This window comes from Limtongia smithiae (assembly GCF_038497785.1).
Source record: "Limtongia smithiae strain NRRL Y-17922 unplaced genomic scaffold V1518scaffold_12, whole genome shotgun sequence".
NCBI classification, from domain to species: domain Eukaryota; kingdom Fungi; phylum Ascomycota; class Lipomycetes; order Lipomycetales; family Lipomycetaceae; genus Limtongia; species Limtongia smithiae.
Window position 1 is genome coordinate 398,804 of NW_027117633.1, and position 17,454 is coordinate 416,257.

At 56.6% G+C, this 17,454-nt stretch overlaps 8 protein-coding genes across 8 annotated transcripts; 4 read left to right on the plus strand and 4 right to left on the minus strand.

Annotated features, from left to right (window-relative positions):
- The first annotated feature begins 7 nt into the window (after positions 1-7).
- Positions 8-1,679, plus strand: V1518DRAFT_421968 (putative monooxygenase). Its single transcript, XM_066905341.1, has 2 exons — positions 8-500; positions 553-1,679. The coding sequence occupies exons 1-2, from the start codon at positions 201-203 to the stop codon at positions 1,624-1,626; spliced, it is 1,374 nt and encodes a 457-aa protein (XP_066757729.1). The 5' UTR covers positions 8-200; the 3' UTR covers positions 1,627-1,679.
- Positions 1,680-4,139: 2,460 nt separating this feature from the next.
- V1518DRAFT_421973 (Thiolase, N-terminal domain-containing protein) lies at positions 4,140-5,833 on the minus strand. The gene has a single exon (XM_066905342.1). The coding sequence runs from the start codon at positions 5,730-5,732 to the stop codon at positions 4,500-4,502; it is 1,233 nt and encodes a 410-aa protein (XP_066757730.1). The 5' UTR covers positions 5,733-5,833; the 3' UTR covers positions 4,140-4,499.
- A 152-nt stretch (positions 5,834-5,985) lies between these two features.
- V1518DRAFT_421974 (succinyl-CoA:3-ketoacid-coenzyme A transferase) lies at positions 5,986-7,653 on the plus strand. Its single transcript, XM_066905343.1, has one exon. The coding sequence runs from the start codon at positions 6,050-6,052 to the stop codon at positions 7,571-7,573; it is 1,524 nt and encodes a 507-aa protein (XP_066757731.1). The 5' UTR covers positions 5,986-6,049; the 3' UTR covers positions 7,574-7,653.
- Positions 7,563-9,343, minus strand: V1518DRAFT_421975 (uncharacterized protein). The gene has a single exon (XM_066905344.1). The coding sequence runs from the start codon at positions 9,296-9,298 to the stop codon at positions 7,622-7,624; it is 1,677 nt and encodes a 558-aa protein (XP_066757732.1). The 5' UTR covers positions 9,299-9,343; the 3' UTR covers positions 7,563-7,621.
- A 197-nt stretch (positions 9,344-9,540) lies between these two features.
- V1518DRAFT_387376 (WD40-repeat-containing domain protein) lies at positions 9,541-11,285 on the plus strand. Its single transcript, XM_066901715.1, has 2 exons — positions 9,541-9,821; positions 9,872-11,285. The coding sequence occupies exons 1-2, from the start codon at positions 9,612-9,614 to the stop codon at positions 11,228-11,230; spliced, it is 1,569 nt and encodes a 522-aa protein (XP_066757733.1). The 5' UTR covers positions 9,541-9,611; the 3' UTR covers positions 11,231-11,285.
- On the minus strand, positions 11,235-14,244 carry V1518DRAFT_397415 (exocyst complex component Sec10-domain-containing protein). Its single transcript, XM_066901825.1, has 2 exons — positions 13,742-14,244; positions 11,235-13,696 (listed from the first exon to the last, which is right to left on the minus strand). The coding sequence occupies exons 1-2, from the start codon at positions 14,199-14,201 to the stop codon at positions 11,316-11,318; spliced, it is 2,841 nt and encodes a 946-aa protein (XP_066757734.1). The 5' UTR covers positions 14,202-14,244; the 3' UTR covers positions 11,235-11,315.
- A 193-nt stretch (positions 14,245-14,437) lies between these two features.
- Positions 14,438-15,289, minus strand: V1518DRAFT_439092 (BIG/ATPase V1 complex, subunit S1; the record flags this gene model as incomplete). The annotated part of the gene is made up of 1 exon (XM_066906388.1): positions 14,438-15,289. The coding sequence occupies one exon, from the start codon at positions 15,287-15,289 to the stop codon at positions 14,438-14,440; it is 852 nt and encodes a 283-aa protein (XP_066757735.1).
- A 380-nt stretch (positions 15,290-15,669) lies between these two features.
- Positions 15,670-17,450, plus strand: V1518DRAFT_421979 (chromatin remodelling complex Rsc7/Swp82 subunit-domain-containing protein). Its single transcript, XM_066905345.1, has one exon. It carries the CDS (start codon positions 15,675-15,677, stop codon positions 17,394-17,396), a length of 1,722 nt encoding a protein of 573 aa, XP_066757736.1. The 5' UTR covers positions 15,670-15,674; the 3' UTR covers positions 17,397-17,450.
- The last annotated feature ends 4 nt before the right edge of the window (positions 17,451-17,454 follow it).

A 17,454-nucleotide genomic window follows, 5' to 3' on the forward strand; every position in this document is an offset into this window, starting at 1 on the left:
GGGGTGGGCGATGAGCGGGCCACACATATAGTTTTGCCGCGGGGTAAAGTTATGCCTATACTTTTTTGTGGGGTAAATTGCGGGGCGAGTCGCCTGGCCCCTGACCGTTCTGTACGGTCTTTTCTAACATACTTAACACCTCCTATACGCCATGAACGTGGCCGGCCCGTCTCTGTCACCACCGCCTCATTTATACTGTCATGTCTGCATCATCGGTAACACCAACTGGCCCTCGCCGCCGTGTCATTATCGTCGGCGCCGGCCTGGGAGGCCTAGCATGTGCTATGGCGATGCACTATCAAGGCTTCGAAGTCCTCATATTCGAAAAGATCAAACAGTTCCTTCGTCTCGGCGACAGTCTTGGACTAGGGGACAACGCGCTCAAGCTCCTTCGCCGGTGGGGGTTGTACGATCAGCTTGTCGCTATAGGCAACAAGAGCCCGAATATGAACATTCGACGCTGGAACGACGGAAAGATTCTCGCTGTGCAGCCGCTCATGGTACACCAAACTGTCCATTTCAAACATTGAGCGTTACTAACACTGCCTGCAGGATATGGCAGGTTTCATTGGACATCGTGGCGACTATCATACTGCATTTATCGAGCGCGTTGAAGAACTCGGCATCAAGATCAACATGGGCCACGAAGTTGAGTCATTTGACGAGGAGGCCCCAAGCATCACCCTCACCGACGGCCGCACATTCTTTGGTGACATCATTATCGGGGCGGACGGGATCAAGTCCAAGACACGCGAACTGGTGCTTGGTTTCAGCGACGCTCCCCGCAGCTCCGGGTACGCATGCTATCGCGCGTACTTCAAGGGCGACTGCCTCGCGAATGTCCCAGAGTGCCAGCCAATTCTGAATCACGACTGCTTAAACATTTGGATCGGACCCGACATGCATCTTGTCCAGAACACGCTCCGCGACGGCGAGGAATTCAACTGGATCTTGACTCATCGTGACACGGAAGACATCACGGAGAGTTGGTTCCAGCCCGGAGACATGAGTGACGTGCGAAATCTCGTTAAGGACTGGGATCCCATGATAGTGTCAGCTGTCAGCGCAACGTCGAGCTGTCTCGACTGGAAGATCTGTTACCGCGCGCCGATTCCAACATGGGTCAGCAAGAGCGGCAAAATTGCCTTGTTGGGAGATAGCTGCCATCCGCATCTTCCCACAAGCGCTCAAGGCGCGTCGCAAGCCACCGAGGATGCCGCTGTGCTGGCTCTCTGTCTGACACTCGCCGGGCCTGGAAATGTGCCACTAGCTACTCACGTATATGAGAAGCTGCGCTTTGACCGCGTTCGTCAATCCCAGCTTAGCGGTGAAGACGTGCGCAACCGCTGGCACAACAGCTTGAAGAGTCTTACCGATGGCATGGAGATCGATCCTGATGAGTTGAAGATTAAGAACCGCTGGCTGTACTCTTTTGACGCAGAGGAAGATACGCGTCGTCGGTGGGACGAAATCAGCGCGCGTGTAAAGGAGGAGCTTGCCAGTGGAAACCTGACGCCGCTGTTTGGCGACGAGGGACCATCACGAGAACTTCTGGCGAGAGATGCATATGGAAAGATCAAGGATACACAGAGTAACAAAGTGCCTCTACCCACGCTTACCGTATAGTTATGTTTTAGACTGCACTTAGTTCATAAGAATCGCACTCCGTTTCACAAATCAAGCACAGATCGCTTCCATTAGATATCACCTATTGCTTGGATTGCCACGAAGTCTAAATTAGTAAAACTATGATCCGGCTGGATCGCCCCTCTGATTATTTCAGACCCTGAAAGCGGCAGTGCGAGTTGTGGTGGATCGCAGAGTATGATACCAGAAAGTAGGCCATATATGGATCGGCACCAGCAACGCGTGGCCTATGCGACATGAGCCGCAGAAACAGTGCTCCAGCAAGCAGCAGAGTTGCGCAGTCAGTCATTATGCTGCCGTTGCATTGCCGACGGATGCAAGACGGCTCGGCGATGTGTCGAACCAGGAAGTTAGTCAATGGTATGATCTCTCTTCGTATTTATGACTATCGCTCTCCTATAGCCAGTCTTGTTCTATAATTAATGAACTCGGTATGCAAATTAGCAGAAGAGAAATAAGTAGGCGATCAGTCGAAGCGGCGCTTGCTCGTTCGTGCGATACTTTCATAGAGCTACGCCGCTGCCAGTTACATAATCCACTTGTCACTCCGTCTCCTCTTCCTCTCTCTACATTTTCATCACCTGCACACTTTTATCTGCGACCCTTGTCCTTGATTCTCACCTCCTTCGGTATTTACAACTCCACGCCGCTTACGATTAGAAGTATTATCCTCATGATCTCTGGCATTCGCATTACCCCGCACAAAGCAGTCATGATGCGGTCTACATACACACACCGGGTCGCACAAGTCAGACAATAGGAACACATTTGAATTCAGCATTACATTTGTTCTTGGAGCGCACTATGTTCATATGCACCGTTTACTCACAATTCGAGCCTACATCCAGGCGCACACTGGCCTATAAAGGTCGCACATGACACCCAACACCCGGTCGAACGTTCATGCGATGGCTAGAACTATCCGACGAATTGTATCTAGCTAGAACAGGCCTTCACCACTACTCCTTGCTATCTGTCCGCTGCAGCAGTCACATCCCTTCATCTTCATGCTAACGTCCGTCGAGGCCTACATATATATGCTGCCTATGTCTTCCTGCTGTCTGACTACACTATTGGACACTCTGCTTGTGACTCACCATTGGACACTCTGCTTTGACGGCCATCTGCACCATTATCATACCATCGTTTGGCCGCATCAATCGACTTCATATATCGCTACGTCATAGACCTATTATGCGCCAGCATCCACACGTCACAGACTGCCATACTGATATTCACAAGACTCCATGATACAACGCATAACTAGGCATATAGCGTGCGATTAGCAGGTATGGGACATTGACACAAGGAATGGCTGATTCTGATGCACCGTCTACTTCTTCGCTCCGTTCTTGGTGTTCACTGCTCTGATTTGCTTCTGTGTTACTATCCATAAGCAGGATTCGCGGACATCATGGACATCAAGAGGACTTGACATCATGATAAAAATTTGGAACAAATAACAGACAACATGGCAAGGAAGGATAGCAGTGGACCATTAAGATATTTTGGGAAGGAAGATAGGAAATCATCAATATCGTAACAGCTTTTCTATTTACACATATACTGCCTCTGAGAGAGCCATAACTGCTTCGTCGTTTTGTCTTGCACAATGCACATACCCCAAAACCACTTGGATGTAACTTCCACTCATCTCCATCTACTGTTGCCTTCTCTGGATCCGTTTCACTAAACCAAAGACAATTTTTGGCCTTGTCCCTGTTACATCGCACATTTTCATGGCATACTATCTTGAACCCCTGATCCTCAAAAGCTTTAATATCAAGATTCTGTCACAGACGCTTGATTTGTAAATTGAATATACAACTCAGTGTCATCGATGACTGAACAAGGCTTGCTGACTACCATTAACTGGACCGAGAGTTCACTGAAGATAAAGCAGCGCCTAGTAAACATTTGCAACAGTCCCAGATCACCTTGAGTTTAATTACGATTTAACAGTGACAAGCATAATTGACGGTCATGTCCTGCAGGCCATCATGGTCAGGTACACCATCAATATAAGCTTAATTACAGTATGTAACTCCCATATACAGGGCACCTTGCTCATATATTTGACATCATGTGGTCTTGAGGTAATGGTGATCTGGCAGAATGAGACTTGACCATCACGCGAACGTTGGCGCACCAGGACTATCAAAGATTAGCGTTAAGCCATGAAGCTATTTGTGGTTGGCGACATGGAAGCGCACTGGTCACTATTATTGCACATTCCTCACGATATACAATCAATTCCACGTCACCATAAATCTGCATACTACAGTCCTACAGCTGACATGTTGAAAGAAATGGATAGTTGGTGGTCAGCTATATAGATAATGGGCGCCTGCCATATTGGTCTCGCACAAGGGTCGGTTGCTCATTGCTGTCAATGCAGAGTACCATCAACAGCGGAACAAGATGTACTGTCCGTAAGATCATAAACCGATATCAACTTTAATCACATTAATGAGTAAAATCATATATTTATGAGAAGAATGATAGGCTATGATTGGAACAAGGAAGTGAAGTACTGAAAAATCGGCAGATTGAGAGTCTGGTGAGCCCAAGAGCCACTCACTTCATTTAGCTACGTAACGTAATGATAATGATCCATAACATCACTAGACCATACCTATTGTAGTGCTTGCGCACCATGTAAGAGGACATGATTACATCCCAGCAGTTGGACCACGGGGTAGGAGGACAGTCATTACTAGATCAACATAGTGCATTATTCCCGGATCTCGCTACTCGCTACTCTGCATCTATCCAAGTAGTGAAAGAAAGTCCAATCAGAACAGTGTTGACAAACATACTCTAGTAGATCTTGATCAATAGTACTATATACACTATATCTTCTGGATAACCACTGCTGAAGAGGCACCTCCGCCATTGCACAGTGCGGCAACACCAAACTCGCCTGGCTTTAGGACATGGATGAGGGAGACGAGGATTCTGCAGCCGCTGGAACCGATGGGATGGCCGAGAGCGACAGCGCCGCCGTTGACATTGACCTTGGCGGGATCGAGGCCAAGGATGGTCTGGTTGGCGAGGGAGACGGCGGCGAAGGCTTCGTTGATTTCGAACTTGGCGATGTCACTAATCTCAAGACCGGCGCGCTCAAGGGCGAGCGGGATGGAGAGTGAGGGCGCAATAGTGAAGTCGATGGGCGCAGTGGCGGCGTCGGCGTAGCTCACGATGCGGGCGAGTGGCGCGGCGTACTTGCCGGTCTTGACAGCAGATTCGGACGCAAGAACGATGGCAGAGGCACCGTCAGACAGCGGGGAGGCGTTGCCCGCGGTGACAGTGCCCTCCTTGGGACCCAAGAACGCGGGACGGAGAGTGGCGAGCTTGTCGAGCTTTGCTGCACGGGGCTCCTCATCCTCAGTGACGGTGATGGTCTTGCCGCGGGCGGTGATCTCGACCGGCGCGATCTCTTCGGCAAAGGCACCCGAGTCTAGTGCGGCGATGGCACGTTTGTATGACTCCAGAGCATAGGCGTCCTGATCCTCTCGAGTGAGACCATAATTCTTGACGGTGTTCTCAGCGCAGATGCCCATGTGGTAGTCGCCGTAGGCGTCCCAGAGGCCGTCGTTCAGGACTGAGTCCTTTACGGTGAAGTTGCCGTAGACCTGGCCGCGAGGGACGTAGAAGGGGGTATTGCTCATGCTCTCCATACCGCCAGCGACCATGAGCTGAGCGGTGCCAGTTTGGATATTCTGGGAGGCGAACATCACTGCCTTGAGGCCGGAGGAGCAGACTTTGTTGACTGTAGTGGAGTCGGTGGAGACGGGGAAACCTGCGCCAAGGGTGACCTGCCTTGCGGGGGACTGGCCACAACCCGCCTGAATAACCTGACCGATGTATACCTCCTGGACGTCGCCGAGGCGGTCGACAGTGATACCAGCGCGTGCAACAGCGGCGCGCACGGCGGTAACCCCAAGCTGAATGGCGGAGACGGGCTTGAGCGCGCCATTAAAGCGGCCAGTGGGCGTGCGGGCAGCGCCGAGGATGTAGACCTGCTCGCCGGCAAGCGCGCAGCGGGCAGCGGAGGCGTGGAAGGAGCGGGCGAAGATCTTCATGGGGGTGAGACTGGCGGGCGGGGGGATAAGGAGGGGAAGGCGGAGAAGGTGGAGACGCAGCGCCTTTGTAGGGCGCACTTATGTGGGTGTTGCCCGTTCAGGCAAAGCCGCGCCTCGGACCGCGGCCCCGCAGTACCGCATCGCCGCACGCCTCCCCCGCATTTACCCCGCCCGCCGCACGAACTGCGGCGCTGGGCCCTGCGCGCCGCCGAGGCATTGCCGCTTCGGGAAGGCTCTACACACACCCGCTGCCGAGGGGCGCCTGTATATCTTCCGGCCCGACTGCGCTCTTGCCTCTCCTTCACCGCCTCCACACAATGGTCCGGCTGCATCTCCGCCTCGTGCTCTCTCGCCGCCACTTCTCCGGCTCCGCCGTCCGCAGCAGCGAGATCAACAAGCTGCTGCCGGATGCGGCCACCGCACTCGCCGACATGCGATCCGGCGCGACGCTGCTTTGCGGCGGCTTCGGACTGTGTGGCGTGCCATTTACGCTTCTAGAGGCCGTTGCCGCGCGGCCGGACGTGCGCGACCTGACCGCGGTCTCGAACAACCCCGGTCTCGACGGTGTCGGCCTCGGCAAGCTCGTCAACTCAGGACAGATCTCCAATATGGTCGCGTCGTACGTCGGCGAAAACCGGACATTTGAGAAGATGTACCTGTCCGGTAAGATTAAAGCGGAGCTGGTTCCGCAGGGCACGATGGCGGAACGGTGCCATGCCGGCGCGGCGGGGGTGCCCGCGTTCTATACTCCCACCGGCGCGTCGACAGCGTTGGAGAAAGGCGAGATCCCGGTAAAGTATCACGCAGACGGCACTGTCGCTGTGCGCTCTGTACCGCGCGAGACCCGCGTGTTTAACGGCAAGAAATATGTGCTTGAGGAAGCGATTGTTGGCGACTACGCGCTCGTCAAGGCGCATCGTGCCGACAGGCTCGGCAACTGCTCCTTCCGATACACTGCACACAACTTCAACGGCGTGTTTGGTCGTGCGGCGAAGAAGACAATCGTGGAGGCGGACGAGATTGTTGAGGTCGGCGACATCGCGCCCAACGATGTGCATCTGCCGGGCATTTACGTTACCGCGGTCGTGCCGTCCACCGAGCCGAAGCAATTTGAGAAGATCACACTCGCCAAATCGCATGCTGAAGAAGAGGCAGAGCTCTCTGCTGAAGGAGGTAGTGGCTTATCCAAGCGCGAGCGCATCGTTAAGCGTGCGGCACAGGAGTTCAAGAATGGCATGTACGCAAACGTAGGCATCGGCATGCCTATGCTGTCCTCTCACTTCATCGATCCCTCTGTCTCCGTCATGCTGCAGTCTGAGAATGGCCTGCTCGGTCTTGGCCCATTCCCTACGAAAGAGCAAATCGATCCCGACGTCGTCAATGCTGGCAAAGAGACTGTCACCTTGCTGCCTGGCGCGTGTGCATTCGGCTCGGAGGAGTCCTTTGGCATGATCCGGTCCGGCCGTATTCATATGTCTGTTCTCGGTGCGATGCAGGTGTCTATGTACGGCGACATTGCAAACTGGATGCTTCCGGGCAAGGTCAAGGGCATGGGCGGCGCGATGGACTTGGTAGCCAACCCAGAGAAAACCAAGGTCCTCGTCACCATGGAGCACGTCGACAAGCACGGCCGGCCCAAGATCGTGGAGTCGTGTGACTTCCCACTCACTGGCGCAAACTGTGTCTCCCGAGTCATCACCGATTTGGCGGTGTTTGACATCGACTTCAAGACCGGCATGACCCTCGTGGAGATCGCGGACGGCACGACCGTGGACGAATTGCGCGCACAGACCGGTGCTCCGTTTGCAGTCTCCGACAACCTGAAGCTCATCAAGCTCTAACCTAATTATGTACTCTAAACATATATCTACACGATGCTATGGGGTATGCTATTTCTCCTCCGGCATGCCCAGCCGCCGTATGCGCTCGCGGATGCGTGGGTACCGCTCGTATAGCATCATCTGCGTCTCTGCCTCTGCCAGCGTCTTTGCTGCTTGCAGCTGCTCATGTTCCGACCGCGCAAGTGTAAGCTGCCTGCGCGCGAGCGGGATCGCCTCCTCGACCCTGTCTCTGGCGAGCAGGAACTGCACGAGCGTTGCGACCGCGATCTCGCTGCGCTCGTCTGCCTCCACCGCGCACCGAAGCAACTCCTCCGCCTGTATTAGCGTGCCCTGACCGTGCTGCCATGACATCAGCGCCAGATTCACCAACGGCGTCACGTCGACAGCGCCGTTCGTTGTATGTCTCGCGATAGCGAGCGCCGTCTCAAACATCCCCACTGCTTCCTGCAGTCGCTGCTGATACATCAGCAGTTCGCCGTAGTAGTTGTACACCTCCGCGCACGTGCTGAACTCCGCGATAACGTCCTGGAACCGCGCAACCGCGTCCTCCATGCGGCCTTGCTTGTACAGTACCAGCGCGAGCTGCACGTGCGCTTGCACGAACTCAGGCAACAGCTCTACCGCTCGTTCGTAGTCCGCCGCAGCATCGGAAAACTCACCCAGCAATAAATACGTCTGTCCACGGTGGTAGTACATATCCGGATCGCACGGGTCTTCGATTCCGGCGGCGTCGAAATCAGATTGACAAGCCAGCACATCGCCGCGCTCAATGTGCACAAGCGCACGGCGGATGTACCGGGTCGCGGTGGGGTGTAGAAGTATGGCGGAGGTTAAGTCGTCCACAGCAGCAGCACGGTCGCCTTGCAGTGCCCTTAGCGCGCCACGAAGTTCGAGAGCAGTGGCTTTCGTCGAGCTCGTGGTCGCCTTTGCGGTTGCCGCGTCGAACAGCGCGTGCGCGCGCGTGTACGCATCGTACGTCCCTCGAGCCAACTCAGCAAACGCCTCCTTCAACTCTCCATCCTCATCCGCATACTCATCATGAAACGAGCGTACATACGCGCCTACCACTGCCGCAGACGGCAACTCCCACGTCCTCGCCTTATTTGCCTCACGCATCCGCGCACCAGCGCCAAGCACAAGCAGCCGATCCACCGCGGCCGCAAGTCTCTCATTATCCCTCGACGTCGAGAGTATACAAGTCGCAGTGTAATCCACCACCGCAGCATCGTGCTCTCCGATTTGTTCATGCGCGTATCCGCGCCGCATCATCGCCTTCCAGTATTCCGGCTCCCGCTCGAGCGCGGCGGTTGCATCGGCGATGGCGGCATGAAATTCATGTAGTGCTAAGTGGCACGCGCTGCGGTTGGATAAGCACACAGCAGCGTCGGCGGCCGCGTCGGGGGTGGAGAGCGGAATCGCGAGCGCGGTGGTGTAGAGGCTCGCCGCAGCGATATAATTGCCGACCTTGTACTGTGTGTTTCCAGCGGCGCGTAGCCTCCGCGCGCGGTCTGCCGGCGATGGTTCTGGCGAACTACTCCGTTCCTCGTCTGTAATGCTCTCGTCCTTGAGCGCTCGCGTGATGCCGTTGCTGCCGTCGTTCGCGCCCGCTCCGCGTGCCCGCGCGAGCGCCCACGCACCGCCCGCCAGCGCGATGAGTACGACCGCGGAGTACGCAAATACGCGGCTGTGCCGGAGTAGCGTGCGTGCGCGGGCGTCATCGTCCATGGTGCGCGGTGAGGAAGTGGTGAATTATTGATTATGCGAGCGCTGAGTGTGATGGGCGTTGGGAGGGATAAGAAATGGCGTGATATTGGGGAGTTGATGCGCTACGGAAGTGGGAACATAACGGTGGAAAAAAAAGAACTACTGTGAAAGAGACGATGGAAGGTACTATGAGGAATCTACAATTGCCTAATGAGTCTTGGGGAGGAAGCAGGGCCTTGGTGAAATAAAAATCCGGGGAAGCCATGCGCGTTGGGACTTCAAAACTCCCAGCTGATTTTTTTTCTCGGCTCACTTCGCATACCTCATCATTACGATGGCCACTGTTCTGCCACCCCCTTCCAAGCGTGTACGCCGCGAGGCGCAGCTGCCGAAGGAGACCAATGTTGTGCCTACGGACATCCCCGCCGTGCAGATTCAGTTTCGGGCTGCCGACTCCGGTGCGCTGTTACCGGGCATGCACAGGGTGCCCGGCGGCAGCACGGCGAAGCAGCTCGAGCTGCTTCTCAACACACTTCTTGAGAAGGTACTTACTTGAAGAGCTTGTTGTGTGCGAGGACAAGTACTAACGTGCAGACCGATGACCCCATACCGTACTCGTTCACTCTCGCCGCGACCGGCACTCCCATCGCAAGCGACATCTACACTGACCTCCTCCATCCGCGCGTCGCCGGCACCGAAGACGTGCTCACCCTCGAATACGTACCGCAGGCCGTATTTCGCGTACAATGTGTAACTCGCTGCTCCGCGACAATGCAAGGCCACGGTGGCACCGTTCTCGCCCTAGCCTTTCCTCCTGCCCCCTCCGCGACACTAGTTACGGCCTCTGGCGACACCACCGCGCGGACATGGGACACCTTTACCGGGACCCCGACCGGGGTCATTGCGAAGCACACGAAATGGGTTCTCTGCGTTGCGTGTTCTCCCGACGGAAAAATTGTCGCTACAGGGGCGATGGACGGCGTTGTGCGGCTATACGATCTCGCTGCTTCCCGCGCGGTCGGCGGCGCAATGACGGGCCACTCTAAATGGATCACCTCCCTCGCCTTTGAGCCGCTCCACCTCCTCACTGCTGGCGCTGCCGGCCGACTCGCTTCAGCTTCGAAAGACGGCACCGTGCGGATATGGGACCTCGCGTCCCGGACCACCGCTCAGGTGCTGTCAGGCCACACTGCGTGCGTCACGCAGGTCAAGTGGGGCGGTTTGGGCGTTATCTACACGTGTTCGCAGGACCGTACTGTGAAAGTATGGGACGCGCGAGGTGATGTGATTACACTGATTGCTACGTTAAAGGCGCACGCGCATTGGGTGAATTTCGCAGGGCTTAGCACAGATTTCGTGCTCAAAACCGGCGCTTACGATCCATTTGCGCGGAAGAGCAATGCCGAAGAGAAAGAAGTACTGACCGACGAAGCGCAGCGCGTATGCGCTCGAGAGAGATTCAACGCAGCAAGTACATCCCACGGTGTGCTTACCGAGCGCGTCGTCACCGCATCGGACGACCAGACAATGTACCTTTGGAACCTCTTCCCTGACGGCCGCGTCACATCCACTCTTAACGCCAACCCCGTCGCTCGCATGATGGGACATCAAAAACCCATCAACCACGTCGCCTTCTCCGCCGACGGCCGACTCCTCGCGTCATGCGGGTTCGATAACGCTGTGAAACTCTGGAACGGCGCCACTGGCGCGTTCTTGGCCACGTTGCGCGGCCATGTCGCACCTGTATACATGTGCGCTTGGTCCGCAGACTCGCGTTTACTTGCGTCGTGTTCGAAGGATTGCACTGTGAAGATCTGGGACGTCGCAAAGGCGAAATTGCACATGGACATGCCCGGGCATAAAGACGAAGTGTACACTGTCGACTGGTCTGCTGACGGCAAAGTACTCGCCTCCGGCGGCCGCGACAAGACCGTCAAGTTATGGCGCCATTAATGTCTTACAAAAATTAGATCTATTAAAATATAGTACAATGCAAATACGCCGTCCTATTCCCAAAAACCTGTTTACACTATAGTCGTCACATCACACGGCAATCCGTGAGCCCGAGGCCGTACACCGCCTTTTCAACATCGCGCTTGACCAGTAACCAATCTGCGCGCCGCTGAACGTACTCGAGCACTTCGTCCGCGGTGATGATCCCCGCGAAGCGCTGCACGACGTCTGTCATGACTGCGCCGATTTCGCGCGCACTCCGCGGGTCGATCAAGTACAGCTGCGCGATCTCGCGCAATGCGGCAAAGTACGGCAACAGCGCGCGCTGCCGTAGGCCTCGGTCCACAAAGCCGTAGTAGTAGTTTAAATCCGAAATAAGCAGCACTGCGCCACCATCTACGGACACAGTCTGTCGTTTGATATGTTTTCCAATACTTGCGTAGAGACGCAGGCCGACTTCTTGTAAAAACACGTCAAGTGTGGTTTTATCCGTATTCCCGACGAGTAGCTTAGTGTGGAGCGACACTGTTTTGACAACCTTGACCGCCGCGGCTGTCGGACCCACCATGCTCACAGTGCCGTCAAGGAGGTTAAATTCATCTGGGCGTTGTTCTGTAAGCAGCACGAACTCGACTTGCTCCATCAATACGTCAATGCCGCGATTCAATCCAAGCGCAACTTGCTCGTCTAGCATCTGCTCGAACCGCTTTTTCTCTTTCACCGCGGGGGAGAGGAAATCCGTGCGGTCGACGAGGCGGCGGGAGATGAGTTCCTTTTCGTAGAACACGTCGACCATCTGCTGAATCAAATCACCAACATTAACTAGCTCGAGAAAAATCACAAGCGGTTCCACGTTTTCGCTTGCGCTACCTGGTTCGGTCGCGGTTGGCGGGCGGTATTCCGCCAAATGCTGTAGCGCGCGGTCAAATCCTCTTTGTATATGATGAAAACCAAGCGACTCGAGCAGCGCAACAAAGATGAGCTGGCACTGCTCTTTCGCCTCCTCGCCCGTCTGTCCGTCAAACAGCGTAAATAAAAATGTGCGCTGAATGCTCTCGCGCGCAGCTTGGATCATATCTAGCGCTACCTCCAGAGAGAATAGTGTCTTTATGGATTCGAGCCGGGACGTGAGGATCGCCGCGTTGGCGGCAAGTTCCGCAGATGCGAGCGGGTCCTTGTTGCCGTTCCCACTGCCAGAGCTGCCGTTGATTGTGGACTGCTTCTCCGAACCCACATCATCTATGGCACCAGTCGTACCAGCGCGCATAGAGGACGAAGCGCGGGAGGAGGTGGATGACATGACCCCGCCGGCGATGGTCATCGCAGGCCCCATCGCCACCACGGGGAGAAGTAACACCTTCTTAAACGAGGCGAGAAAATCAAACTTTTCTGCCGCACCGCCGCTTTTCGCGTCCGCGGGAGCAAGTTCGCGGTACCTCTTGCGCAGAATCGTTTCCTTCTCGCGCTCGTCCTGCGCGGCGCTGCGATCGAATTTGGACACCTCGGCCTCGCACAGTTCACGAAAGCGGTCGAGTTCTTCTTGTAAATACAAGTCTACGTGCTGCTCGTAGATACGGTCGACCATGTCGCGTGCGTCGAGGTGGAATGCTCGCATTTCCGGGGTGTCGGAGGGCTGCGGCGTTGGTGATGATGTGGCGCTCGACGTGGATGGTGGGGCAGAATCAGGGTCAGGCCGACGGACGAGAAGCCCGAATACAAAGTCAACGAGCGCGGAGTATGTGCCGGACACAACGAGGAGGTAGGCATCAATGCTGCCGGTGTCGTGCGCGCGTTCGACAAGCGCGGAACAGTAGTCGCCAAGCACGTCGTCAATTATCCGTTCGACAAGGAGATGTGTCGTTTTGTTTGCGAGGTCAGTGTCGGCAAATACTTTGCGCGCAATGATGTCCTCGTCTGCGATCGCGCGGTTCAGGTGTCCGAGGAAAGCTTTCACCGGGGACATGTCAACTTTGATCTGCCGGGTTTTCTCGTCGAGGCGGAAGCAGCGCGAGGTCGACGGCGTGACGGTGGAGAGAAGCAGCGGCGAGCGCTGCAGATATGCCTGGATTGCAGTATTAGGATCATTCAGCGCGGCGAGCACGGCGGCGTAGCGACGCGCACGGCCGTCGTAGTCGCGTTCGTCGATACCGGTCTCTAGCTCGTGAATGGCGGCGTTTTCAAACACGCCCGCGACGCCGAGAAGTCGCTGCCGTCGCACATCGGAATCGGCATCAAACATTCCAAGGGAAAACTGCGACAGCGCCCGAAGGATGAGTGCTTGGAGTTCGGGAGTACGGTACATGGTGAAGACTTGTGGGTCAGCGACGGTGGCGGCGCCGTCTTGGCGAGGGTTTGTGAGGTCGCAGAAGAGAGGAGCAAGCACGCGGTGTACGCGGGCAAATTCAAGACGAGCGTATCCGGGAATGGAGTGCACGGAAGTGAGGACGGAGAGAGGGGTGATAGGTTCTGGTGGTCAGCAGTGAGCACATGAAGTAGTGAGCGGATGCTTACTTGATGCAAGATCGCGCTGGATGATCTGCTTCGCCGAGCGCATGAGCATTGGATTGGTCCTGTACTCCTCTGCCTCTGCGTCGTCCCACACTCTCATACATCGAAGGCGGAAGATCCAGGACGCATCATCGTAAACTAGTTGGCGGAAGGCGCGGGACACCTGCGCGCATACGACATAATCGCGGAGGGGCAAGTATGCGAGCACGCGCTCATAGATCTCGGGAGACAGAGATGGGATCTTGCTTCTGGCACTGGAGGACAAGATCGGGAGAACAGAGGAGGCGGAGAGCGCGCGGGTAGTGTGGGGAGCGGGCGAGTCATGGACGATGGTGTCGGCGGAGGGAGTTGTGGAGAGGGCTCGCGATCCCCGGGGGGCTGAGCGCGGGGACTCGTGGTGCTTTCCGAGAGGCATTGCGGCACGCGCCGGCAGTGTGAGGGTTGGCGAAGGGCGTGCCGGCATGTAGAGGGTGGCGAGGGGAGGGAGAAAGTAGGTGGTGACAACTATGAAGTGGTGGAGCAAAACGCCCACGCGCACACAGATCCTATGTGCAATACATGGCGATCATCTATTCTATCTAAACCAACCCAACCCATATGTAATGTAATGATTATGAAGAAACACAGCCAACCGAAAACCCCTGCACGGAAAAGAGGGAAGAAAGAAAAAACGCTTTTGCGCGGTCATACAAAGAAAAACTACTTCTTCTGGGGCATAAGGGTCTGGGGACCCATCTCTTTCTCAAAGGCCTCATACGAGATCTTGATGGAGGCAATGCTCTTGAGGGCGACACCAAGGATGATGAGCAGGACGACGGAGGCGATAATAGACATAAACATGCCAGCGGTGAAGAACTGGTAGCGCGTAAAGATGGAGCCGTCGGTGCGTGCGCCCTCGGGGATGACGGTCGAGGTGGCAGTCGCGGAGCCCGTCGGGTAGCCAAAGGTACCGGTCGGATAGTACGATTCCGTAGTATTGGAGGGGTCGTATACATACCCGCGCTTGGATACGGGAGTCGCCGGTGCGGCGATGGGGGACGACGTGTAGAAGACGGCGTAGTTGTCGGAACGAAGGAGCGAGAGCACGGAGTGCAGGAATGCGTCGTTCTCAGCAAGGGCCGCGGAGCGCGAGTAGTCGACGGGAAGGACAGGGAACTCGACGCGGAGCAGCTTGGCAGAGCTGGACTCCTCCTCCGGCATTAAGAAGGCATCCGCGGCAGCGTCGATCACGATGGTGTCGGTGCCCCAGGTGTCGACAATGTGACGCTCAAGCGAGTCGACATCAAAGGCGCCATGCGCATTGCGGACTGCGTAGGAGGAGGGGGCTGAATCGAAGAGACGGCGCAGGTTGGCAGTGGCGTGCTGGGCAGAGGCGGCTGAGAAGTCGGACGCGTGGAGACCAGGCTGGGAAACGATCACGTACGCATCCGCCTCAAAGTCGGAGACGACCTTGCGCGCGACGTCGAGGCAGTGCGCAGCGGAGACGATGGCGGGGGCGGCGCCATGGGCGTGGACGTGCATGGCTGGCACCTCCTTAGAGGAGAGGAGCATGATGGGAGAGGTGTCCTCGAAGCCGACAACGGCAGCAGCGAGCGCAAGGGCCGCGGCGGGGAGCGAGCGGAAGAGCATGGCGGGGAGATGAGGTAGACAAGGGAGAGGTGCAGGCTGGCGAGGGAGATGGTGATGTGGTGATGGTGAAGGCGAAGAGAAAGGCCGAGCAGCAAATCAGGCGCACTTGATAGCCGCGCACGTGATGTCGCGCTCTTAGGGCATAAAACTCGCACAGTGTGGCAGTTGTGCCTGCGTATCGCGATAACGCGCCGGTCAGCGCAGGGGTTGGTAGCGCACGTGAGCCGTTGCACCCTAACCTCAGCACTACCCTAGCCCTGTTGAACACCGCACTGATGCTCACTTACTCTAAACAGTAACATCAGCAATGGCATCCCCGCACGCGTCGCCGCCTGAACCAGCTGTACAAAGCGAGGCATCCCCGCCTATAGCTCCACCGGCGCCTGCATCTGACGACGAGAAAGAGGACGGCGAGATCGATGAAGATGACTACGAGCGCCATGACGACTACCTCCCAAAACACGATGATGGTGACGATGACGATGACGAGGATGATGGCGATGACGACGACGATGAGGAGGAGGAGGGAGAGGTGGTAGAGGACGAGGACATGGACGACGGCGAGGAAGTTATCCCCGTCCATGGCCACTCCGACGATGACGACGACGACGACGAAGCAGTCCTCGACGACGATGACGACGACCGCGGATCATCCTCCTCCTCCAACGACGGCGACGCCCGTGGTCGTGGTCAACGACGCTCAGCAGCACCGCCGACAAAGACAGCTGACTCCGATTCTGAGTGCGACCCTGCTCTCCACAAACGCAAAAAGAGTGCCACGCCGTCCGGCGGCAGTTCTCGTCGCGCGGCAGCCGTCGCAGCGTCGGCAGCAGTCGCAGCAACAGCAGCGGCCACCGCCGCCGCGAGCACGTCTATCCCCCGCGACTCTTCCGCCCGCGGATCCAGTGCCTCTCGCGGCCGCCGGCGCACAACAAATACCCCCGGACGCCCGGCACGCTCTTCCTTCGGCAAGGCCAGCAAGTCAAAAGTCCCTCCTCCACAACCCGGATCAGAGCACACCACCCTGCAACTCAACGACGAAGGTGACGAGTACATCGTCGCCATGACAGATCCCAACGGCGAGCAAAAGATCTCCCCCGACGGCGCCCTCCTCGACGGCCGTGTGTACCGCATGCGCGCATTCACGCTTCCCAACCACGGCACCAAGCTTTTTATGATGGCCACAGAATGCGCCAAAGAACTACAATATCGTGACTCGTACCTTCTCTTTAATAAGAACCGGTCGCTTTATAAAATGATCGCAACCCAAGCCGACAAAGAAGCCCTCATCGAGATGGGCAATCTTCCATACGCCTACCGTTCGCGACAAATCGCTCTGGTATCCGCAAAGTCCATGTTCCGCCAATTCGGCTCTCTATGCGTCGTCGACGGCCGCCGCGTTAAAGATGACTATTGGGAACAAAAAGCCCGCGACGAGGGCTTCACCGAGAACGACTTCGCCATCGAGAAGAAAGTCAGCCATTACGCCGCCGCGCAGGCCGCCGCGGCTGCAGCAGCTGCGGCACAAGCGCAAGCTGTCAAAGACGGCACGGCACAAGTATCGGGCGTGACGGATCCCGCGGCGGCTGCCGCTCCGCAAGGCGAATTCGCCTTCGGCCTCGCCCGCGGCGACCACCCCGGTCAGATCGTCTTCGGCACCCGCGGCGCGCCACGCATGCTCGACACCCCTATCGACCGCATTATCCGCATCTTCCGACCATCCTGCTGCTCTCCGCTCGATCCCCGTGACGCTCCCGTGCGTTACGTTGTTGCCTCTAAGTCCGCCCGCTCATTAGGTGGCAGCAGTGCCACCAGTGGCGGTGGTGATGCGACACGGCGCACACCGCTTAGTGCAATGGCGGAGGCGGCGGCTACCGCGCTCGAGTTTAACGCGTTTATCGGGGTGAAGCGCAAAGCACGGGATGAGTTATGGCTTGAGTTTTGGCGGACGCGGGGACGCAAGCCGGAGAAGGCTGAGGGAGAGGAGCCGGTGGCGCGGTACGAGGACGAGATGGATTTGTCCGACTAGATGGATAGGAATGTACCATAGCAACTTGTGTATAATATATGGTGTTCATGTTTACTTG

Excerpts from the sequence above, each read along its gene's own strand:
- V1518DRAFT_421968 (XM_066905341.1), top strand. The coding sequence starts at position 201 with ATGTCTGCATCATCGGTAACACCAACTGGCCCTCGCCGCCGTGTCATT. Across the intron at positions 501-552 it reads TCGCTGTGCAGCCGCTCATG|GATATGGCAGGTTTCATTGG; the intron begins GTACACCAAACT and ends CACTGCCTGCAG.
- V1518DRAFT_421973 (XM_066905342.1), bottom strand. The coding sequence starts at position 5,732 with ATGAAGATCTTCGCCCGCTCCTTCCACGCCTCCGCTGCCCGCTGCGCG.
- V1518DRAFT_421974 (XM_066905343.1), top strand. The coding sequence starts at position 6,050 with ATGGTCCGGCTGCATCTCCGCCTCGTGCTCTCTCGCCGCCACTTCTCC.
- V1518DRAFT_421975 (XM_066905344.1), bottom strand. The coding sequence starts at position 9,298 with ATGGACGATGACGCCCGCGCACGCACGCTACTCCGGCACAGCCGCGTA.
- V1518DRAFT_387376 (XM_066901715.1), top strand. The coding sequence starts at position 9,612 with ATGGCCACTGTTCTGCCACCCCCTTCCAAGCGTGTACGCCGCGAGGCG. Across the intron at positions 9,822-9,871 it reads TCAACACACTTCTTGAGAAG|ACCGATGACCCCATACCGTA; the intron begins GTACTTACTTGA and ends ACTAACGTGCAG.
- V1518DRAFT_397415 (XM_066901825.1), bottom strand. The coding sequence starts at position 14,201 with ATGCCGGCACGCCCTTCGCCAACCCTCACACTGCCGGCGCGTGCCGCA. Across the intron at positions 13,697-13,741 it reads CCAGCGCGATCTTGCATCAA|AACCTATCACCCCTCTCTCC; the intron begins GTAAGCATCCGC and ends GCTGACCACCAG.
- V1518DRAFT_421979 (XM_066905345.1), top strand. The coding sequence starts at position 15,675 with ATGGCATCCCCGCACGCGTCGCCGCCTGAACCAGCTGTACAAAGCGAG.